Source organism: Macaca thibetana, chromosome 16, assembly GCF_024542745.1.
Source record: "Macaca thibetana thibetana isolate TM-01 chromosome 16, ASM2454274v1, whole genome shotgun sequence".
Classification (NCBI taxonomy): Eukaryota; Metazoa; Chordata; class Mammalia; order Primates; family Cercopithecidae; genus Macaca; species Macaca thibetana.
The window spans coordinates 14,914,957-14,937,886 of NC_065593.1; the positions used below are offsets into that span (position 1 = coordinate 14,914,957).

At 55.4% G+C, this 22,930-nt stretch overlaps 3 protein-coding genes across 9 annotated transcripts in view; 1 reads left to right on the forward strand and 2 right to left on the reverse strand.

Annotated features, from left to right (window-relative positions):
• The window catches only part of PITPNM3 (PITPNM family member 3), a 103,308-nt gene extending 90,732 nt beyond the window's left edge, over window positions 1-12,576 (forward strand). For all 3 annotated transcript variants that reach the window (XM_050765257.1, XM_050765259.1, XM_050765258.1), the window contains 6 exons: window positions 2,233-2,349; window positions 2,687-2,835; window positions 3,413-3,562; window positions 5,724-5,907; window positions 9,566-9,694; window positions 11,785-12,576. In XM_050765257.1, coding sequence (XP_050621214.1) covers window positions 2,233-2,349; window positions 2,687-2,835; window positions 3,413-3,562; window positions 5,724-5,907; window positions 9,566-9,694; window positions 11,785-12,090 — 1,035 coding nt within the window. In that variant the 3' untranslated portion in view covers window positions 12,091-12,576. The remainder of the gene's footprint in view (window positions 1-2,232; window positions 2,350-2,686; window positions 2,836-3,412; window positions 3,563-5,723; window positions 5,908-9,565; window positions 9,695-11,784) is intronic.
• The window catches only part of TXNDC17 (thioredoxin domain containing 17), a 997,418-nt gene that overhangs the window by 176,239 nt on the left and 798,249 nt on the right, over window positions 1-22,930 (reverse strand). The gene's annotated exons all lie outside the window — the stretch shown is intronic.
• Window positions 16,210-22,849, reverse strand: PIMREG (PICALM interacting mitotic regulator). The gene is made up of 5 exons (XM_050765602.1): window positions 22,776-22,849; window positions 21,871-22,199; window positions 19,493-19,788; window positions 17,861-17,956; window positions 16,210-16,908 (listed from the first exon to the last, which is right to left on the reverse strand). The coding sequence occupies exons 2-5, from the start codon at window positions 22,162-22,164 to the stop codon at window positions 16,848-16,850; spliced, it is 747 nt and encodes a 248-aa protein (XP_050621559.1). The 5' UTR covers window positions 22,165-22,199; window positions 22,776-22,849; the 3' UTR covers window positions 16,210-16,847.

Consider the following 22,930-nt stretch of genomic DNA (forward strand, 5'->3'; position numbering starts at 1 on the left):
ATCTCAACTTACTGTAACCTCCCCTCCCGGGTTCAAGTGATTCTTCTGCCTCAGCCTCCTGAGTAGCTGGGATTACAGGTGTTCACCACCATGTCCGGCTAATTTTTATTTGTTATGTTTTGTATTTTTAGTATAGATGGGGTTTCGCCATGTTGGCCACGCTGGTGTTTTCAACCTTTTGGCTGCTATGAATAATGCTGCTAGGAACGTCCGTGTATAAGTTTTTGTGTCTTTCATTTCTCCTATGTTTTCATTTCTCTCGCGTATATGCCTAGAAGTGCAATTTCTGGATCAAATCGTAACTATGTTTAATCGTATAGGGAACTGCCAGACTGTTTTCCACAGTCACTGTACCATTTCACATTCCCACTGGCAATATATGAGGATTCCGATTTCTCTGCATCTTCAGCAACCCCTGTTATTATCTGCCTGTTTGATTCTAGTCATTCTGGTGGGTGTGACGGGGTATTTCATTGTGGTTTTGATTGCATTTCCCTAATGACTAGTGATGCTGGATCTTTTCAGGTGCTTATATTCATGAACCAGCTGCTCCCTCTCCCCTGACAGTGCACCCGTAAGAGGGCCTGCGTCCCCTACCTGGCTGAGTGTCTCCAGTTTATCTCAGGGACCCCGTGCAGATGAGGTGTCTGCAGATATTTGTTGGATTGAATTAAAATGCGTGGGAATCGAAAGGAGGTTGAGAACATGTCTTTGAGGAGTCCGAGGAGTGTTTCTTGGCGATGATGACGCTGAGTCTTGTCATAGCGAATGGGCTGGAATGTGGGGGAAGAGGGCCAGGGATGGCACCTAGAGCCAGTGTGGGGGGCGGGGCGGCGGTGTGAGCAAAGGTCTGGAGGCTGCTGCAGAGCCTGGCAGAAAGGACCAGAAGGTGTGGATGGGGAGCAGCAGGAGACAGACTGAAGAGGTCATTCAGGCAAGGCTTGGAAAGCTAAGCTCAGGATCTGGACTCTACCCAGAGGGCACTGGGGAGCCCGGGAGGGTGTTAATGGATCTGTGCTTTATAAAGACAGAGGATCTGTTGCAGGGACTGCCTTTGAGTAAGGAGCTCCATTAGGAAGCTGTTAGCAGCATCCAGGCGATGTCGTTGTGGGAGAGACGACAATGTGGCCAACACAGTAAAGGAATGGTCACTAGATTGAGAGACTAGGGTCTTGGAGGCCAGGCTGGGAGTGGGGGCTGGTCGGGGCCAACACAGGCTGCAGAATGAACTGAAACCAGAAGTGAAGAAGATTAGGGAGGTTGAGACAGTCACAGATAAAATGATGTAGCATCCAGGATTGCTCCAGGATAATCCCGGCGAGGCTGGGGCCAAGCCTGGGGAATTGGGCAAGGGAAGAATGAAACCAGGATGGCCATGAGTTCATTGCTAAGTGGTGGAGCAGGTGCCGGGAATACGAGGCTTTGTTACACTCTTTTCTCTCTCTCTACGCTTGTGCATTTGAAATTTTATCTTAAAAAAGAAAAAAAAAAAAAGACAGATAGTAAATATCCGTTGGATGTGCGCCGTGATGTAGAAGAAAGAACCAAAGAAAGGCAGTTTCCAGCTCAGGGATCTAGAAGAGAAGGACAGGCTGTGAGGCCAGTTGTCCCCTCAGGGCCAAGCAGAGTCAAAAGCAGAGAACAGGCCGGGCGCGGTGGCTCACACCTATAGTCTCAGCACTGTGGGAGGCCGAGGCAGGCAGATCACCTGAGGTCAGGAGTTCGAGACCAGCCTGATCAACATGGAGAAACCCTGTCTCTATTAAAAATATGAAATTAGTCAGGCGTGGAGGCACACGCCTGTAATCTCAGCTACTCGGGAGGCTGAGGCAGGAGAATTGCTTGAACCCGGGAGGCGGAGGTTGCGGTGAGCCGAGATCGCGCCATGGCACTCCAGCCTGGGCAACAAGAGCAAAACTCCATCTCAAAAACACAAAACACACAAAACAAAACAAAACAAAACAAACAAAAAAACAAAAGCAGAGAACGTACAATGGCAGGAAGCCCTGGGCGCCTTTGGAGGACTCATGTCAGACAGCGTTTGGGGGACTCACGGTCTGTTTTTCTCCCACGTTCCCTGGGAACACATCTCTGAAACTCTAGCAGAAGTTAGTAGGGAGACGTGATTCAGCAGGCTGATATGCCTGCAGCCAGTCCGAGGCACACTGCAATGATAAAGCAAGGTTGAGCCTCCCTTGCAAGGACTGAGCCAGCTTCTTTCTGTCCTTCCAGAATGTCACGGCTAATCACCGGGCCAACGATGTGATTGCTGCTGAAGATGGCCCCCAGGTCCTGGTGGGGCGGTTCATGTACGGTCCCCTCGACATGGTGGCTCTGACTGGAGAGAAGGTACCCAGGGCTGGGCCTCCCCTCCTCAGCCAGTCCACCTGCACCAGGTGCCTCGTGGAGCCACATGGCATGTGGGGTGAGGGTATCAGGAGGGCCGAGCTACCTGGGGTGGAAGCACAGGGCCAGGAGTCACTCACCTGCTTGGGCGGGCCGGGAAGGGCGAGCAAGGAGGAAAGGATGGGCTCAGAGTATCCAAGGATGAATGAGGAGCCAGGGTGGCAGGAGCCAGGGAATGTCAGGCAGGGACCTCAGCCCAGATTTCCCCTGCCCAGCCCCTCTGCCAAGCCTGTAGCCCCTCAGCCTTCAGGGAATCCCCTGACCCCCTTCACTGCCACAGGTGGACATCCTGGTAATGGCAGAGCCGTCCTCAGGCCGCTGGGTACACCTGGACACAGAGATCACCAACAGTAGCGGTCGAATCACATACAACGTGCCACGGCCCCGGCGCCTGGGGGTCGGCGTCTATCCTGTGAAGATGGTCGTCAGGTAAGACCCAGGGGCCATTCTCAGGGGGGTTTCTCTCATTTCCATGGCCCTTCCAGCCAGGCCTGTCTAGAATTTAGGGTCCTTGGGGTTCTTTTTTTTTTGAGACGGAGTCTAGCTCTGTCACCCGGGCTGGAGTGCAGTGGCGCGATCTCAGCTCACTGCAAGCTCCGCCTCCCGGGTTCCCGCATTCTCCTGCCTCAGCCTCCTGAGTAGCTGGGACTACAAGCGCCGGCCACCGCGCCCGGCTAATTTTTTGTATTTTTAGTAGAGACGGGGTTTCACCGTAGTCTCGATCTCCTGACCTTGTGATCCACCCGCCTCGGCCTCCCAAAGTGCTGGGATTACCGGCGTGAGCCACCGCGCCCGGCCCCTTCGGGTTCTTTTTGGGCCCCCATCTCTGTCTGCGTGGACAGAAGTGGATGGGAGAGGTCACCAGCTGTGGCATCAGGAGATGCCACTCAGGTGCTCTCTGACCTTGACCCAGACTGAGCTCTGACTGCAGCTACAGGCTGACCTCTGGCTTCCGGCTAACGTCTGACCCTGACCTCACGGCTGACCACAGGCAGGCTTCTTTCAGGGGCGACCAGACCTGTGCCATGAGCTACCTCACGGTGTTGCCCCGGGGCATGGAGTGTGTCGTGTTCAGCATTGACGGGTCCTTTGCGGCCAGCGTGTCTATCATGGGAAGCGACCCCAAGGTCCGGCCGGGTGCAGTGGACGTTGTCCGGTGAGTGCCACCTTCCCCGAGGGATATGTCTCCCTAGGGGGCAGGAGCCAGCAGCCCTGGGGAAATATGTTGTTTTTCTGATTTGCTCCAGGAATTCTACTGGTCTCTGGGGCTGCGAGCTGGGAAGCCCTGGCTTTACCTCCAATAGTAATTTATTGAGTGTCCTTGGGAAAATTTCTCCTGCTTTCTAGACCTCAGCTTGTCTGTTTCTTCCTCTCTCCCTCCCTCACTTCCTTCTTCCCCCTCCCAATTCCTTCCTTTTTTCCTTCTTCCCTCCCTCCCTCTCTCTCTCCCTCCTTCCTTCTCTCCCTGCCTCCCTCCCTCCACTCATGCACGCATCCATCCCTTTCTGAGGCCCACTGTGGCCAGGCTGTGTGCTGGGCACTGATGCAGAGTGAGCTCTTAAGTTGGAGGAAACTCAGAGTCTGGTGGGGAAAATAAGTCACAGGCATGAGAAAGTGTAACCCAGGACTCCAAGTGATCAGAACCTCAAGAGTAGGACAGATGCCAGGCACTGGAAGTTCTTGGGGGCTGGAGACTGCCCTGCCTCACCCCAGTAACAGTGATGGCTTTGGGGAGAGAAGATGGGCCTGGCTCCTGGGCTCCCGGGAGACTGCTGCCCTCGGGATGCCCAGCAGCTCCGTAGGAACAGGCCTAGTCAGACTCAAGCCCGTTTCAGGGGGCCAACCTTCCCCTTGTAGGGCTAGGTCGTTTGTTGCCCTTACAACAAATCCCTCCAGCATCACGGTCCCCCTCCCACTGCAGGAAAGGGGAGGCTGTGGTCCTTCCTCTCTGGGGGTCCATGGTCCTCCCACTGCCTTCCACGGGCTCCAGGGGCCACATGGTGCTGACCAAACCTCGACAGTCGTCAGGAACTCCCCTTTTCGTAAACATATCACTGGGCCCCACGTCAGAACTAACCAGAATCCCTGAGGTGACCCCTGTACCCCTGCATTAGCGTAAAGCATCCCCAGATCCCTCAGACCATCACCCAGGTTTAGAACTCCCCATCTCTGTTAGCCTGTTCTGGTGGCAGGTGCCATATAGGTGCCCAACCAGGTCTGGGCTTATCTGACATCTTGCAGCCAGGATTCTGCGTGAAGTCAGCCAAGAGAGTTATCTCACAGCGCTGTGAGAGCACAGAGGAAACAGGCTGATTCTGCCTGGGAAGCAGGGAAGGCTTCCTGGAGGAAGGGGGGTCTTGAAAGATGGAAGATGTGAATATCAGGAGATGGAGCCATGAGGGCTGTCTAGGGGAGAGCTATGTAGCAGAAAAGCCCAGGGCTTGTCCGGCGGCCGCAAAGCAGCTCTGGGTGGGCGGGGGGGATCCCATATGCAAGGGCAGAGCAGGGGCATGGCCACAGAGGCAGAGAGAGGCCTTGAGGCTCTACCTCAGGGTGCTGGGGAGCTAGAGATGCTGTTCGGCAAAGGAGTGCTGGGGTTCAATTTGTGATGTACAGAAATCACCATGGAAACACTGTGGAGGATAATAATAAAGCCAGCCACACCAAGCACACCACCTTGCTACGCATGTTTGGGATTAATTCCTTTCATCTTTAGGACAACCTTATGGGGTAGTTCATATTATTATGCCCATTTTACAGAGGGGGCAACTGAAACCCTGGGAGGTTGGGCAGGGTTGAGTAATCTGCCCAGGGTTACAGGGCTCAGGTTAGATATGGGTAGGAGCGGGGGTGCAGGGAAAGAGGCCGACCAGGAGGCTTTTGTAATGGCCCAGGAGAGAGATGGGGCCCAGGCTAAGGATGAGAAGCAGGGCTTAAGTGAGAGGGCTGGGGGATGGGGGTGTAAAGAGTCTGGCCTGGTGAAACGGAAAGGCTTTCTTCCTGGAGGAGGAGGGAGGGAGGCACAGGGAACGGGGGGAATGAAAGGTGCCTGTCTCTGGCTCTGAAGCGGCTGTGAGCAGAGGGGTCAGGGGTGAGGAGATGAGTTTGGATGTGGGCCTGCAGCACCTGGAGGCCATCCGGGGAGATGTCCAGGGCTCAACCGGGAGAGGGGATTCGGGATCCCCCTTGTTCTCCCTAGCACGCCTCAGATTCGTCCCTCTGACGTCTCAGGAGGGCAGCTATGGTCAGGGCAGGCTTCTGGGCATCGGGTGGCCTGCACTGGGCAGGGCTGGACCCTTCTAATGCCGTCTCGCCAGGCACTGGCAGGACCTGGGCTACATGATCCTTTACATCACGGGGCGGCCGGACATGCAGAAGCAGCGGGTGGTGTCGTGGCTGTCCCAGCACAACTTCCCACAGGGCATGATCTTCTTCTCGGACGGGCTGGTGCACGACCCGCTGCGGCAGAAGGCCATCTTCCTGCGCAACCTCATGCAGGAGGTGAGTGGCCAGCTCGGGGCAGGGGCGGGGCCTCCACAACTTGAGAGCCCAACCCTCCTCTTCACCACTCCCTGCCTCCCTCCCCCAGGGTGGGGCCTCATGATGTGCAGTCTACAAATCCCATTCCCGTGGATCTGGTGGGTCCTCTAGCAGCCCTGTGAGGTAGGTTATTAGTCTCGTCATTGACAGAGGAGAAAGGTGAGGCTGCAGCGACTTGCCCTAGATCTGAGTCAGACTTTCGTCCTTTATCTCCTGACTCTTGTCTCTACATCTGGCCATTCATCCAGTAGACATTTAAATGGCGATTGTGTTCCTTACTCTGTGCTTGTTGGGGCTGCACAGAGACAAACAGAACCAGGGGGGCAGAGGATGTGCTTTCCGTGACCCAGATATGCTTTCCATGACCCGGATGTGCTTTCTGTGACCCAGATGTGCTTTCCGTGACCAAAGCTGTGGTTCCCACTAGCAGCACCAGGGAACTCAGGAGAAGTGCAAATTCTCTGCCCCGCCTCGCCCCCTACCCTCTTAGACCTACTCAATCAGAAACTCTGGGGAGGGGCTCAGGAACCTTTTCACAAGCCCTCCAGGGGATTCTGATGCACAGAAAAATAAATCAAGAATCCCTGACCTAGAGCAGAGCAGGCGTTGATATATAATGACCAAATCCAGCCCACAGCCTGTTTTGTTGTGACTGGTCAGCTAAGGATGGTTTTTATACTTTCAAATGGATGGAGAGAATAATCAAAGGAATGATATTTCATGACATGAAAATTACATGAATTTCAATGTCTCTAAATAAAAAACGTTTGATTGGAACACAGCCAAGCTCATCTGTGTACGTATTGTCTATGACTGCTTTTGCAGTACAACAGCAGAATTGAGTAGTGGTGACACAGTGCGAAGCCTGAGATCGTTACTATCTGGTCTTTCAAAGAAAAAGTCTGCAAATCCCTGATCTAGAGGAGGAAGGACATGTCAATTGATAACTACTGGTGTGTGGTTGAAAAAGGCCCTTTTAGCAAACAGAGGAGAAAGGACTTCAGTTTGTCCAGGGAGGGCAGGGAAGGCTGCTAGGAGGGTGGTAACTTTTGAGCTGAGTCTTGAAGCATGAGTTTGTCAGGTAGACAGTGAAATGGCATGTGCAAAGGCATGGAGGCAGGAGAGAGCTTGGGACGTTCTCAGAGCTGCGGGCATCCAGGCTTGAGGTAAGTGCAGGCAGGGTTAGACCCAGGGCAAGTGGGAGCTGAGCCCTCAGAGGTCATCAGGGGCCCAAACTTGGCAGATCTTGAAAACGTTGGAAACCAGGCCAAGATCACAAATTCTCTGCTGAGGGTCATGGAGAGCCACGGAACAGTTTAAAGCAGGGAAGTGGTCCTGTCTAACTTGGCGTGTACAAAGATCCCATTGGTGGCTGTGTGGAGAACAGACTGGCAGGAGAAACCAGAGGCAGGGAGGCCAGTTAGGGGGCTGTTGCCCAAGCAAAACACAGGAAGACCATAATCCAGGCGATGATGAGCACGGGATGGAGAGAAAAGCATGGACAGGATTAGGAGGTGGAATAGTCAGGACTCAGGGATGGCTGGACGCAGAGAGCGAGGAGTCCTAAGATGCCCGTGCTGGGTGACCAGGAGGGATCCAGGTGCTACACACCTGACCAAGGTCTCCATGGAGGCAGAGCCTATCTGTTCTGCTCACCAATATAGCTTCTGGATTGGGGGTGATGATGCTGCGTGGTAGGGACTCAATAAATGTTGGTAGAATTAATCAATGAATGAGTGAGTGAATGAGAGGGGACACGAGAGGAGGACCAGGCTGGAGGGAGATGAGCTCAGCTGTGGACATGTCAAGGCTGATACGGCCATGGGACCTGATATGGCTTAGGGTAGGTCTGGGCTGCAGGTGGAGACTGGGAAGCAGACGCACAGGACGGATCAGCGGAGCCACGAGAAGGGAGGCGAGGCGTGAGAAGAGGCTGTGCTGGGCCCCTGAGAGCAGCACAAGGAGTGGCTGAGGAACCAGGAGGAGAGTGAGGGGGAGGAGGGCCAGGAGACAGAGGCTACAGTTATCGGTAGGAGAGGGGTTCAAGGAGCTAGTGCCCCTCTTGCCAAGGGTGTGGGATGCTGAGAACTGTCCACTAGACAAAGGTTGGCCACCAGATGACCTTGTGAGGAAAAGACAATTCGGAAGGATAAGGGGGCAAAAGTAGTAGGGAGAGGAGCAGAGAAGGTGGGTGTCAGCTGGGAGGGTCATGAGGCAGCCAGGCAGGGTCCCCAGAGCTAGAGGATCCCAGTTATAGGAGTGATCTCAGGTGAATGAGAAGGTGGAAGGGCCAGACGAAGAGGCACTGCTCCACCCTCTGAGTCAGCTGGGAATACACCAACCACTGAGGGGGAGGGGCAGCGGGCTGAGGAAGCCCTCTCCTTGGTCCAGCATCGAAGGCAGCCACCTGCAGGACGGAGTAGGGCTCAGGGAAGGACAGGAAGAAGATGGAGGGTGAGAGCTGTGTGGCTCTGTGTTTCTTTAGCAGCTCTCAGTGAGCAGCGTATACAAATACACAAGGTGGATAGTGGAAAATTTCCAGGGCTGAGATTTGGGGCTGGGCGGGTGTGGGAGGAGGATGAAGAGGTGAGAAAATCTGGTGTGGAGGCAGAGGACACAGGGATGCTGCGGGTCACTCAGGCAGGATGAGGAAGGGGTGAGGCAGCAGGGCTGGTGCAGAAAGCACAAGTGTCGGTGAGGCTGAGAGCAGCCAGGTGGCGGCTGGCGGAGACGTGGCAGGGAGGGGGCAGAAACCCTGGGCGCAGCGGACTTGTGGAAGTTCACAGTTAGAGGGGCAGGTTCTGAGTTCGGTTCCGGAAGTGACGGCCACTGACGTGAAAGAAGGTGCAAAGCTGCGAGGCGGGGTGGGAGGTGGTAGATCCCTCACGTCACTCTGACTGTGGCTCATTCCAGCGATGGTGGGGATTGGGAGGAAGGAAAGCTGTGACCCGGGACCAAAGTCTCCAGTGGCTTCAGAGGAGCGTGAGTGGGAGAAAAAGAGGATGACAGGGACAGGAGGCAGCTGGGTGGCCAGCACCTCACAGGAGGAGGCAGTTTGATCCGGTGTATCCCAGGGAGAGGAGGGAACGGTGATGGTCTGGAAGTGCCCTGGAGCAAGGCAGACCTTGTGCAGTTCTCTGAATTGAATTGGGGATTCTGGGGGGCGGGGGGTGGGACAGTCATTACACCAGCCAGCGGGAGGCAGTGGGCGCACGGCGAGCTGCAGCGTGGAGCGGTGTGGATGATACAGGATCAGAAGCCAGGCAGAACTGGCCTCCAGTCTTGGCCCTGTGAGCCAGAAACCTGGAACTCAATTTCCTTATCCACAAAGGAACGTTTGGCTTCATCATTACTTAACCTGAGCGTACTGCTGCAGGCGGGACCGGTAAATGGTGTGGTCACGACTGTTTACCGGGCAGAGTCCTGGGATGGGCCTGGGGTGCAGGGAGGGGCAGCCACTCTGGGGGTTCATTCCTGACACAGGGTGGCCCCATGGCTTGGAGTCTACCAGACTGCCCATAGAGGGTCCCCAAGCGGGGGCTCCCTGGGGTTGGCCTGGGAAGGCTTTCCAGGAGGTAGGCTGGCCTCACTCTCCCTCCGTGCCTGCCCTGTGTTTCAGTGCTTCATCAAAATCAGTGCGGCCTACGGCTCCACAAAGGACATCTCTGTCTACAGCGTGCTGGGCCTGCCCGCCTCCCAGATCTTCATCGTGGGCAGGTCCACCAAGAAGTACCAAACCCAGTGCCAGGTGGGTGGAGGCGGGGCTGGAGGCGGGGAGTTGTGAGGGAGGTCAGGGAAAGGGATGGAGGGAGTGGGCACTTCATTCATTTATTTCTTCATTCCCACATTGGCTCATTCATTTATTCAGCAAACACTTCGGGGTGCCTGCCTCGGGCCAGGGCCTGTGTTGGGTGCGGGGAGAGAATCCCAAGTGGAGTCGGATGCAATGAACTTCAGTGTAGTGGGGAGATGGCACACGTGCAGTTGGTGACAGTAGAGTGTAGCAAGTGCCATGATGTATGATGGGGGGCTCAGGGAATTGCGGGGCCCTGGAGAGGGACCCAGACTCCAGGGCAAGGTTGGGTTTCTGGAATTTGAAGGAATGGTCCAGGAAGGGCCTGAGACTGAGAAGAGCATTTGTGGCAGAGGCAGCAGCAAAAGCCAAGGTCAGGAGGTGACAAAGAACATGTATATTCTGGGACTGCCAGTGACTCAGCTTGGCTGCGTGGGACATGAGCTGGGAGGGGAGAGAGGGGGCTGGAACGGTCAGTGCAGCCACGATGGCCTGTGTGGGGACTCTGCGAGAGTGGATGAGCAGGTGTGTGATTCAGGAAGCTCCCTCAGGCTGTCGGTGGAAGGTGGTTCAGAGGAAGGAAAGAAAAGCCGAGAGGGAGCTGAAGAGAAAGTGGAGGGTCTGAGAGGCATTTTTTGGTAGGAGATGGATTGGGTTTGGTAATGCCCAGATGGATGTGCAGGATGAGAGAAAGGGAAGGCAGAGGACAGTGCCTTGGTTTGTGGCTTGGGTGACCACGTAGGAGGTGCCACTACTGGAATCGCACAGCAGGCGGAAGGGAAGGAGGTGACCTCCCTCTGGGGCATGTCAAGTACGCAGTGCCTAAGAGTGACCCCCGGGTAGAGGGTCCGGAGATGGTGGCGTTTCCAAGTTGGGAACTCAGGACCCGCTTCTCAAACTCTAAAGTGCCCAGGCATCACCTGGAGATCTTGTTGCCATGCATATTCTGATTCCATAGGCCTGGGGCGGGGGGAGGGCCCAAGGCTCTGCCTAACAAGGGGCCAGGTGGTGGTGATGCTGCCAGAGTCCACGGACCACATATCGAGTAGCAAGGTTCTGGGCACAGCCGAAAGGACCGGCAAGGAGGGCAGCCGCGGGGCTCAGAAAAGTGACGAGGCATGGAGAGGCAGGTGGCATGATGGGAGGGACTTTGCAGAATTCTAGTGAGCCAAGTGACAAGGATGGGTGCTTCCCCACCCTCAAGAACCCATAGGCCAAGTGCCCTGGCTCATGCCTGTAACCCCGGTGCTTTGATACGCAGGATTGCTTGAGCCCAGGGTTCAAGGCCAGCCCTGGCAACATGGCAAGATGCTGTTTCTACAAAAAATTTAAAAAATGAGCTGGGTGTGGTGGCATGTACCCGTGGTCCCAGTCACTTGGGAGGCTGAGGCTGGAGGATTGCTTGAGCTGGCGAGGTTGAGACTGCAGTGAGCTGAGACTGGGTTACTGCAACTCCAGCCTGGGCGACACAGTAAGACCCTGTCTCAAATAAATAAACTAACAAATTAATTAAAATAAAATAGGAATGAAAATCCAGAGAACTCTGGTGTGACCCACGGGTACAGGTAGAGATGCATGGTGGTTCAAAGCGGGATGGGGACTCTGGAACACTAAAGAGCGCCCGGCTTCCCTGGGCTTCCTCAGAGAAGCTGGAGGTGTCTCCATAGAGTGTTCCTGGGAAATGATGGGGACAGGATCAGCATCGGGGTCCCCTCCACCTGACGCCTGTCCCCTCCCCTCCCCTCCCTTCTTCCCCCTCCCTTCTTCTCCCTCCCCTCCTTCTCCTTCCCTCCTCTCACCTCCCCTCCCCTCCCCTCTTTCCCCCTCCCCTCCTCTTTTCCCCCTCCCCTCCCCTCTTTCCCCTCCCCTCCCCCTCCCCTCTTCCCCCTCTCCTCCCCTTTCCCCCTCCTTTCCCTTCCCCTCTTCCCCCTTCCCCTCTTCTTCCCCCTCCCCTTCCCTCTTCCGCCTCCCCCCCCCTCTTCCCCCTCCCTTCTTCTCTTCCCCTTCCCCTCCCCTCTTCCCCTGCCCTGCCCTGCCCTCCGCAGTTCCTGAGCGAGGGCTACGCTGCACACCTGGCCGCGCTGGAGGCCAGCCACCGCTCACGCCCAAAGAAGAACAACTCGCGCATGATCCTGCGCAAGGGCAGCTTCGGGCTGCACGCACAGCCGGAGTTCCTGCGGAAGCGCAACCACCTGCGCAGAACCATGTCGGTGCAGCAGCCCGACCCGCCCGCCGTCAACCCCAAGCCCGAGCGGGCCCAGAGCCAGCCCGAGTCCGACAAGGACCACGAGCGGCCGCTGCCCGCGCTCAGCTGGGCACGTGGGCCCCCCAAGTTCGAGTCGGTGCCCTGAGGGGTGGGCTGTGCTCAGAGCAGGGGTGGGGGGTCCAATCAGGCTGCCTGCAGGGACGGGAGGGGGCTGCCCTCTCCCCGACACAGGCGTTTTCCTGCTTTTTCCCTCCCGTGTCTGTCCAGCAGTGTCCGACCAGAGCGGGGAGGGATCCTGCCCGACCCCGGGGGGGCTCCCTGAGCTGCCACAAGGTGAGATCCGGGGGTCTCGGTGCAGCCGCTGCTGCCTCCCACGTGCCTGCGACTGCAAGCCCAAATCAGGGTTCATGTTTGTGTCATCCTGGGGGCAGGCTTGCCCGGAGCTGGAGCGTTTGGGCAAACTCGACCACCCTCCTGCGTCCCCAGGCTTCACAGCGAGCTAGGCAGGCCCTCAAGGGGGCAGCCCCAGCCTCGGGACCAAACGCCGCTGGCAGGCACAGCCTCTCGACTGTCTTGTGGAGGCGTGAGTGGCATTTGTGCCCGCCCTCCCTGTGGTCCTGGATCACCATTTTGGGGTTGGCGCTCTTACAGCAAGATGGCCACTTTCTGGGAGTGAGAGCACATCCCCGGTCCCTGTCCACAGCCCTCGGGGGGTGGGGTCTGGTGCTGACGGTCTGTCCTGCAGCTGTCCATTGTCCCCAACCCCCCCCTTGTCCTCAGTGTCCTCACCATTTCCCTGTGGCCCTGGAGGCCAGGGGTTCCTCTTCCCGGAGCCCTGCCTCATGCCCTCCCTTGGGAGGCTGCAGCCTTGGGCTCTGGCTCAGCTGGGCTGGCTGGGAGCCCCTGAGCTGGTTGCTTGCCCTCTCTGGGCCCCGTCTTCCTTCTGTTATTGGAGAAGTCCCCCTAGCTGAGATTGGTGTGAGTCTTTGACTCGCAAGATGTCCTGCAGTTTGGCCCATTGAGGCTTTTCAGGCCTAGGTCCCTCTGCGTGTCCTGTGACCCATACCTTTCACACAGCCTGCGAGAGGGCTTCTGGGTGGGCTGGAAAGGAGGGACTCTTAAAGGAGCCTCTCTGGGTGGGCTGGGAAGGGACCCCTACTCCACAGAGAGGCGCAGCTGGTTTGCCTTGCACTGATGCTCAAACCGGGTGTCCCAGGGACAACCCACCTCCATCTCCTGCCAAAAGGTTAGTGATCTGGCTCCCCATAACCCCAGCTCTGCCAGGACCCTTCTATCTTTTTTGGCTCCTGGAGGCATAGAGCTGAGATTCCAGGGTTCTAGGGGTTCCTGGAAATTTGGCTCCAACTGTTGTATTCTCTTCCCTGTCCCCTGCTGCTCAGTTTGTGCCCATAACCTCCTCCTGGGTAGTCCCCTGAGGTTGGCAGGACTTGGCCCTTCTGGGGCCCCTAAAGCCTGCTCAGGCCCTCCTGCTGCTGAACCTTGGCCTGGGCACTGGTTTCCTGCATCCTGGAAAACCCCGACTCCCTGGCCCAGGCCCACACCTGCTGTGTGGGGCTGCCCAGGTGGCTGCTGAGCCCCCATGGGCTGCCACTGAGGCCGGTCCCAGCAATTTCAGCCAGGCTGCCCCAGGGCCCAGACGTGTGTATACACAGCAGGCACCTGTGTCAGCTCAGTGTCGCTTCTGCTCAATGTCTACCTCTCGCGGCTCCCATGCAGCCTATGATGCTGCTGATGGGGGCGGCTGGCACCACCATTGTGAATTGCCTGGCAAATTGGGTGCCCTCCTGGGGCTGGAGGGGTCTGGGCTCCTAGCGTCCATCCCTGCTCTCTCCCCTAGAAATGTGTCTTCAGTCTGCCAGCTCTTCTGCTCTACTTCCAGTGCCGCATCCTGCACTCAAGCCCAGGGCTGCTGGCGAGTCTGTGGGGAGGAGTGCGGATCAGGCTCCGCCTCAGCCTCAGCCTCAGCCTCCTCTATGATCCTGTCTCCTGGCGGTTCACAGGTGCCCATCCCCCCGTTAACATTTCACAGTTCCTGGCTTTCCAAAGGCACCAGCTCATATGGCATAACCACCTCAACCCTAATCCTTCCCAAAAATATCCTGATTTAAACTTGGGCAGATTTAGTCTGATTCTTGAAAACTCTACCATTTCCTTTTTGCAGAAAGGCACCGATTAAACTGAAATGATAAAATAATTAGTATGAGGTACTTTGCTCCCAGTTAGATTCCCTCTTCCCTGAGAACTCCAGGCTAGGCGAGAGAGGGAGAGAGAAAGAGTGAGAGAGAGAAAGAGAGAAAGGAAGGCAGAGAGAGAGAGGAAGACAGAGAGAAAGAGAAAGGAAGACAGAGGAAGACAGAGAAAGAGAGAGGAAGACAGAGAGAGAGAGTACATGAGCCAGGATCCCTGGGGAATTTGAAGTCAGTGTGACCAGGATTCTGTGGCTCTGGGGTCAGAGCTGGGACACAGGACCCAGCAGGATGGCCACCTGTTTTGGCCCTTTGTTTTGGAAGCAGCTCTGGGTCCAGGCAGCAAGCAGGTAGGAAGATCGGGGCTTTGGCTGACGATGCACACATGAGATGCCGATGGTGTACAGTGAGAGGTTGTGAACACAACAACTGGAGCTGTCGTTGGTGTGTGTGAATGTGTGTAGATGCGGTTCTGTTTAGTGGCGAGACAACGTATGTTTCAGTACTGCTTTCACAGCAACTGTGTAATGCATATGCACTTTCTATACTAGTGGTTTCTTCAGTTTTGTCCGTCCAGTTAAGTTGGAGAAAGAACCAAGTTGTGTTGTTCTCGGGAGCGGGTGCCGCTGCCTCTCCTTGAGTAGTTCTGTGACCCCCCCAGTCCAGCTGTTTTCTAGAGAGTTCTTCTAGCTTCTGGTATGCCTGCCCTCCAGCAGCTGGAGACAGATCTTCCCGCCTGACCAAAGCTCCTTGTTTCTTGCGTGGCATGTTTGTTCTTCCCGATCCGGCGGCTGTCGTGACCGAGGGCCTGCCTGCCACCCTCCTGTATCATTTGCCCTGTTAGGGTTCAGGGTGTGTCCTTAGCCCAGGACCTGCTCTTCCAGCGTCGTGGGTTTTTTCCAAAAGAGTTCAACGGCTCCCTTGAGCTCCGTAAACTATTTCTTTTTTAAAAAAACAGACTCCTTTCACACACTGGGATGAATGGTCCTCTTGTCTGGGTGCTGGGTTACAGCAAACAAATGTGTTTGAATCCCGGTATTCCAGAGTTTTCCGGCGGTGGGCTCTCTGGAAGACATGAGGCTGGAGTTCACGGTTTTTAAACTGTATTTTTACCCCTTTGGGACCCATTCCTGTGTCCTGGAGTCTTTCATGAGGCACATGGGTCCCCTGCATCCTCACACTCCCCCCTAGCCCAGGTGCAGCCCCGGGAGGGTGCCCTGACCCCGCCTTAATCAACCACCTTTCCCACCGAATCCCATCTGGGGGGGGTTTGGGTGCCAAGTGCCCTGGAAACCTATTGTAACATTCCCTCCTTCCTTTCCTTCCGGGCTTGGGGGAACCTTCTTAAAAATCATAGTTAGGGTGAAGTCCAAGCACTGAGGCCTGACCTGGGCTCTGCTCTCCTTGTTGAGAAACTAACAGGCAGTTGGGAGGAAAATCCGAATTTGACTCCACCCTCTTTAGGGCAAAGGAGAAGCAGGGTGACCCAAGGAGGGGCAGGGCAGAGGAGGGTGACTCCTGCACAGGGACCCCCGCCCTCGGACCCCGCTGTCCTTTTCTATTTGTTTACTTGGCGGTGGCAGCCAGTCTGACCCTGTCTGTGGTCTGACTGTTCCTAAGTGTGCAATTTTCAGTATTATCTGTGACAGACGGTTCTGTGGTGAAAAAGGTTTATTATATTCCTTATGGCTGCCTTGTACAAAATCCGTTAGAAACGCTAATGTAAGATATCAGATTTCTAACAAGACAAAAACAGCATTATGGAGTTAAAAGATTTTTACAACTGGTCTTGATTTTGATGTGAGCTGGTTTTTAGCTCTCAAATGTTGTCACTTAAATAAAAACCTTATTTGCCTTTACGGTGTGTTTGCGTCCGAACTAAGCTGAGAAGCCTTTCCCTTTATACATGTTCTCCCTGGGATGGGTTTTGGGGGCAGACTGGCTCAGAGCAGAGGTGGATGAGGGCCACAAATGAGACCACAAATGACAGATCTATGGCCCGGAGTGGTGTGGGAGGGCGGGGAAGGTTGGAGGTGGCCGGTGAAACGGAACAGATGTCAAATGCAAACAGTCTTTATTATGAGAAAGCAGTGTTATCTAGGAAAGTCACACGCTGGTTTCTTATACAACGACAAAGCAGGTTTCTTAAATAATTTACAAAGGGCAGAAATTGCTTTTGAACAGGGCTACCCCTCCCGGCACACCCACAGTACTCCGCCTTGAGCGTATAAATAGAACCCGTGAGCCCAGGGTCGGAAACCTGGAAATATCTCCTATGCCTTCCTCTGAGTCCCTGGTAGGGAAAGCAGGGATGACAGTGGGGCCCCCAAGAGCCTTGGCACCAGAAACACGGTGGGTGAGTGACTCTGTGGATGACTCCCCAAAAACCAGACACCTGGGTACACAGCTAAGAGCTCTCAAACATCTGAGGCTAGCACTTCACGTTATAGACGAGGCAAATAGAAGGCTCAAGGTCGAGTGTACGATGAGTTTCTAAGCTCAAGAGTCCCCTGGGAAAGCAGAAGGAACAATTCTCCCCCTCTGCAAGGTCTCCCCAAGACACTCTCAGGCTATGGCAGGCAGTCACTGATGGGTCCAGATGTGGCCGGAGCAGGGGGCTCTGGGCCCCTTGTTAGGTGCTTGTTAGCAGTGGCCCGGGGGTACTGACAACTCCTGGGGGTTTCCTCCGGGAAGCTCACGGGGAAGCATAGACATCCTTGAGTACGAAGACTTGGCGGTCAGACAGGGCTTGTTTCCTGCAAGACAGCTGCCTTTGTCACTGTGCTCAAGGTCGGAGAAGTAGGGATACCTTTCCCTGCTCACTGTGGGGTGGGGGCTGCTGGAAGGTGGCTGTAGCTACTCGGGGCCCCCGGCATGCTGTTAATGATGGGGTCTGTGAGGTTAGCAGCTCTGGCTCCAAGCAGCAAGCAGGTCCTACCTACTCTGCTGTGCCCATCAGCTCTGTGGGTTTTTCTTTAACTTGCTCATGCATGAGGTGGAGGAGGAGGACAGTGAGAAAGACGCTTGGGAGGTGGGCATTACCTGCAGGCACTTCCTCAGTCATGAATGAGAGAGATGATGTCACCACTAGAGAGAAGGGGAGGGATTGATGCCACTGGGTGTGGTGGGCTCTGAGTGGGCCCCTCTCAGCCTGAGCTAGACAAGATCAGACCCGGAAACATGGTAGGAATATGGCCCCCCAACACATAGAGCTGGCAGGGCTCAGCCTTAGAGCCCATCGTGGCCATTATACAAGTGGAATGGAGAAATAGCCCCAAGTTAGGGGAGATCCACAACCGAGGCCCTGCCCCTAGGATGGGACCATGAGCAGAGAGACCAGGAGCTCCATAGCAGTCAGGTTGCTTTTCCCTATTCCACAGGCAGGCAGGGCACAGAGGAGCCACGGACAGTTCTGGAGGAAGGGCAGGCTTTTCAGGAACCAGCCACGTGTGAGGTTCCAAATGATGGACAAACGTGGGGGCCCAAGGCCCAGAAGACCACACACATTCAGGCTGCATCCTTTACCATCAACCCAGTCCAGGTTTTTGTCTCTTCTCATGTTTGAGATGAGGGAGACTGAGGCCCAGAGAGGGGCAAAGACTGGCCAGGGTCACACAGCAGGTCAGCGCAGAACCAGCGCCTGCCTACAAAGATGGCCGGAGGGGCCCTGCCGGCCACTTCACTTTGAAGTATGGAATGCCAACTCACCTCTCTTCCGCCATGATGGCTTCCTCTAGCTCTTGGGACAGCTTCTGGAGATGCTGAATTCCCGCCCCCACAGGCTCTGGGTCACTGTCAGACTCGCTGAACGAAAGAAAAAGCCACACCAGTGACTAGCTAGAAACTCCTGGCAGGAGCCCCTTGCAACCCAGTATCGGGGTCTGGTCTGTGGGCCCAGATGACCCTGGTGGGCTGGGCTTCACTCCAGACCCTCACTCCAGGAAGTGACCTCAGAGCAACAAACAGAGAGAAGATCAAGATCCACAAGGCCAAGGTCATGGGCAAGTGATTTTGCAGTGTCCCCACTTGGAAACTGAGCCTCAGCCCTCCAGGAGGCTTCAAAACTTGCTTGTGGGCTCACTAGGAGGCTTGGGTGAGTGGGATTGTGTCAGAGCTAAGCTCAGCTCTTCCTTTACAGAGAAACTAAGGTCCTGAAGGATTTTCTCAGGTCCTCTGCTAGCTCTGGGGGCAGAACCAGGTCAGAACACAGATGTGGAGAGTATTTTTGAAGTGTACACAAGCCTTATTTTAGCTTCCAGGTTTGCAAAGAGCCACCTGGTCACTTACATGCATCCTGGTGACCACCTGCCACAACAGACGGGCAGCCGCTAGGCAGCCTTCCCTGAGAGCCCCGAGATGGGAATAGGAAGCTGCGAGGGACTGTGGACTGGGATGAGCTTCACTCTCTCCCCTGAGCCAGGCCACTTGCTGGGCCTGTCTGAGAACTAGAAGATTCTGCAGGGCAGGCCAGCTTGATCAGTGGGGCAGAACATCCAGATGATCTGGACCCCAGCCTTTACTCCTCTGTTTCCTACGGGATGGCCCTCGTGCTAATCACCAAAAGCCTCCGGACCTCCGTTTCATTACCTGTCAAACGGGACAAACAGAGCCTACCTTAATTACAGCTCAAGGTTCCTATGAGACTAAAGAAAGATGCTAGCCCTCAAAGAAATTTGGGGAAAAATTCAACAGCCCAAAGCTACTATACAGCCTTAACTAACACACTCCATTTCCCCCTAGAACTCAGCCAGAAAGTTGAAATACAATCCTTAGGAATCTAGTTGTTGTTTTGTTTTCTCTTTTTTTTTTTTTTTTTGAGACAGAGTCTCGCTGTGTCACCCAGGATGGAGTGCAGTGGCGCGATCTCGGCTCACTGCAACCTCCACCCCCTGAGTTCAAGCGATTCTCCTGCCTCAACCTCCCAAGGAGCTGGGATTAGAGGCGTGTACCACCACGCCCAGCCAATTTTGTATTTTTAGTAGAGATGAGGTTTCACCATGTTGGCCAGGCTGGTCTCCAACTCCTGACCTCAGGGGATCCACCCGTCTCAGCCTCCCGAAGTGCTGGGATTACAGGTGTGAGCCACCGTGCCCGGCCAGTTTTCTCATTTTCTAATGAACAAATACACGCACTGGATATCTGCTAAAGCAGGACACACATTTAACAGTAAGAATAATTATAACATGATATGACGCTGCTCAGGGTACCCCTGGCTCCAGGTAGCCACAGGAGGTGCCAAGAAGCCCCTGGGGCCCAGCTGGTGTCTGGGAGGTCAGAAAGCAGGGACTGTGCCCAGGCTAAAAGGTCACCAGTGCCGGGGTGAGGCAGTATCCCACTTGCCTGGGAGAGCAGAGGGGCTCTGTTGAGGAGTAGGGGCTCCGGAAGGCAGCCTCCTGCCTTGACCGCCGTGATGGGTGGGCACGTGAGCCCATCCGGGCAGAGAGGTGGTGATGCTGCTTCTCCCGGGGCGCTGTGGCTGAGTGGGCAGGGGCGGCTCCAGACCGCCGAGTGCTCTTCTGGCTCAGGCTGTGAGCTGGGGATCCACTGCCCGTCTGTGCTCCTCTCTTCCGCCTCCTGGCCTTCACGTGCGTCTCCACCAGCCACTTGGTGCCACTTTGGCAGGACTCCTGGATTCTCTGGAACAGGCAAATGGAAAGGTTAGCACAGACACAACCAAAAGTGAGGCCGGGCACCGTGGCTCACGCCTATAATCCCAGTACTTTGGGAGGCCGAGGCAGGTGGATCACCTGACGTAAGGAGTTCGAGACCAGCCTGGCCAACATTGTGAAACCCCATCTCTACTAAAAATACAAAAAAAAAAAAAAAAAAAAAAATTAGCCGGGCACAGTGGCAGGTGCCTGTAGTTCCAGCTACTTGGGTGACTGAGGCATGAGAATCACTTGAACCCGGGAGGTGGAGGTTGCAGTGAGCCGAGATCGTGCCACTGAACTCCAGCCTGGGCGACTGAGTGAGACCCTGTCTCGCAAACAAACAAGCAACAACAAAAAACCCAAGGGTAAACTACCCTGGTCTCCAGACCCTACCAGCGATCCCTAGACCCACCAAGTGTCCTGTAAATACAGGCTGTTTTAGTCTCCAGGGTGAAGGATGTGACTGACTCCTCGTAGAATGAGTCCACGGCAGGGACCCAGCTCAGAGCTCCTGGATATGACAGCAGCAGTCAGCAGCAGGAGGATCCCCCTGGTGCCTGGAGCCTGTTTGTCTAAGTCCAAACTCTCTTTCCAGACACAGATTGACCCCAGGACTGAAGGAGAGGGCCCAGAGTAGAGCAGGCTCCCCCGCCCAGCACCCCCTGCACACCAGGAGAGCGCCTGTCTTCCTGCCTCGGGTCTCACTCACTCTATCCACCCTCTACAGTGGTCCATAGTGATCCTTCTAAAGGGCAGTTCTGACTGTGACACTCAACTGCTCGAAACCCTTCTATGGCTTCTTGTTGCACATAGGACCAAGCCCCAACTCCTGGGCCTTTCACACCAGCTGGGTGACGGCTGTGAAGGCTCTTCTTCATCAGCTCGACTGTCTTTGCCTTGGCAAGCCGGAGCCCAGGGGTTGGAGCCCAGCCCAGGTTAAATCTGATGAGTTACGTGACCTTGGACAAATTCATTTCATTTCTCTGATCCCTGAGGGTGGCGAAAACAATCAAAAAGTTCTTCCAAATAAAGACTAACATTTGGCTCAGAGAACTCTCTGCAGAGGGTCCAGAAAGAGCCACCCTCTTTCTGGAGAATTCTCCCGTCTTCAGAATTCCCAATGAGACACCGAGGAGAAACCTCTGCAGCCCCCAGTCCTCTCTCTGGAGGTCTGTTCATCCTAGTGGCTTCTGTCCTTTCTAAGTGACACGTCTACACCTCCAGCTCTGGGTTTAAAGATGCATCGGTTGAAGGGCCCATAGACGCTTACATCCAATATAAGGACATCTTCCTGCCAGCACCTCTCATTTGACAGCAAATCCCCTCTAACTGACCTTCTCAGCAGCTCCTGAAGTTTATCCTCTGCAAGTCCAGATCCTTAGTCTCCTTCAGGAGCACCTCTGCTTCTATTCCGTTCTCCATCACGTAGATAAAGGACAAATTCTAATATGCTAATGAGACCAGACTTTCCACTGTTTAGAATCCTCCAGACTCCTGATCATTCCTGGGAGAGTCTAAGCTCCTTCATGTCCTTTCTCCCGGCTCTACCTTGCTCTCTGTCCTCTGCTCATACCCAGACTACAATTCTGGCTCTCCTCAGGGGTACACGGCTGAGTTGGCAGTACACCTTGCTTTCCCTCAGCTCTAGGCTTGGACCTGAGGGGCTCTGGACTTGCACTATTTCTCCTACCCTAAATACCCCTTGACCTTTGCTTCCCTGGGTGAACTCTGGAATCATCTCCTCTGGGAAGCCTTCACCGGCTAAGTTTGTGTTTGGCGAGCCCTCCCTATTGGCCACTTGCTTGCAATTTCCTATCACGTACAGCTCTTATTACCTGGTATTGTGAGCATCTGTTTCCTCCAAGACATGTTTTCACTAACTCATTCAACTATTTGTTGAGCGCCTATATGTGCCAGGAACTATTTGGGGTGCGGGGGAAACAGCAGTGAACTAACCAAAATCCCTGTCTTCTTGGAGTCTATATTCTTGAGGCTCTTTGAGGGCAGGAACTGTCTGGCACCAAGGAAACACTCCATAAAAAAGATGATTAGTATTGTCAGTATTACCTGGGACATGGCACCCAAAGCGCTCTTAGCTGAGCGAGCTGCAGCCTGGAGGCCCTGCTGACCTGGCTCTGGGGTTTCCAGGCGTTTCCAGGAGGGGCCTGTGCAGAGGTTGAGGTTGACGGCTCTCAGGGGCAGCCTCCTTTGGAACTGCCTGCACAGAGACCCCAGGGCCCCTGCAGAGGTCTCCTGATGGCTGGCCACAGGCTGCAGCTCCTTGCTGTCCTCCAGCTGCTCCTGGTGCCGGAGAGATCTCCGGCGCACAGAGGTCCCCATGCTCTGCCACCGAGAAGCCATTTGTCTGGCCAAGAGTCTTCTCTGTCCACTAGACCCTGGGGAGGAGGGCAAAAAAGCAGGTCAGCAAGGCATTCCCCATCCCCATTTCCAGGCCCCACAGAGACCCTGGACACAGGGGAAGAGATGGGATGCAGCGGGGTGGCGAGGGCGAGCGGGGAGCGGGCGAGTTGGCAAGTGTGGGTGCGGGAAGGAGGATGCTTCCTGGAAGAGAGGTCTCGGGTCAGCAGCATTTCTGCTGTCCCGCACTTCAAGTTTCCAAAACAGCTGTCTTTTCATCCCAACCTCCTTCCTCTCTCTGGCTCAGGCGAGGAGGGGAGGCGGGGTCAAGACACGCAGTAGCCGAGCTTCAGCGCTGGGCCCAGGACACGATCACCATCTCCTTCACTAGCTCGCCCAGACCAAACGCGCCCCCACGCAGATCCCGGCCTTCCCACCAGACGCCCCGATTTTGATCCGACGCTTGTAGTACCCAGACGCCTCCACAGGCCGTGCGTGTCCGAACCCGATGCCCTCCCCTCTGAACAAAAAAATATTGTTTTGAGCCGAGATCGCGCCATTGCACCCAGCCTGGGGAACAAGAACGAAATTTGTTGTGCCCCGCCCGCACTCACCCGACAGCACCAACGCGGATCACACGCCCAGCACAGCTGCTCCTCGCCCACCACAGCCGGTTTGAAACTCTGCGCGGCTCCGCCCCAGGCCCCGTCCTCACAGCTGATTGGTTCTGTCCCCGCCCCCGTCCCCGCCCCAGGGATCCGATTGGCTT

What these genes read in the sequence shown, in the direction of transcription:
- PIMREG (XM_050765602.1), bottom strand. Translation starts at nt 22,164, where the DNA reads ATGGCTTCTCGGTGGCAGAGCATGGGGACCTCTGTGCGCCGGAGATCT. An exon ending in GAGCCCCTCTGCTCTCCCAG is followed by an intron (nt 17,957 to 19,492) that starts GCAAGTGGGATA and finishes TCTTTCGTTCAG; the next exon opens with CGAGTCTGACAGTGACCCAG. An exon ending in GCCATCATGGCGGAAGAGAG is followed by an intron (nt 16,909 to 17,860) that starts GTGAGTTGGCAT and finishes GCTGTCTTGCAG; the next exon opens with GAAACAAGCCCTGTCTGACC.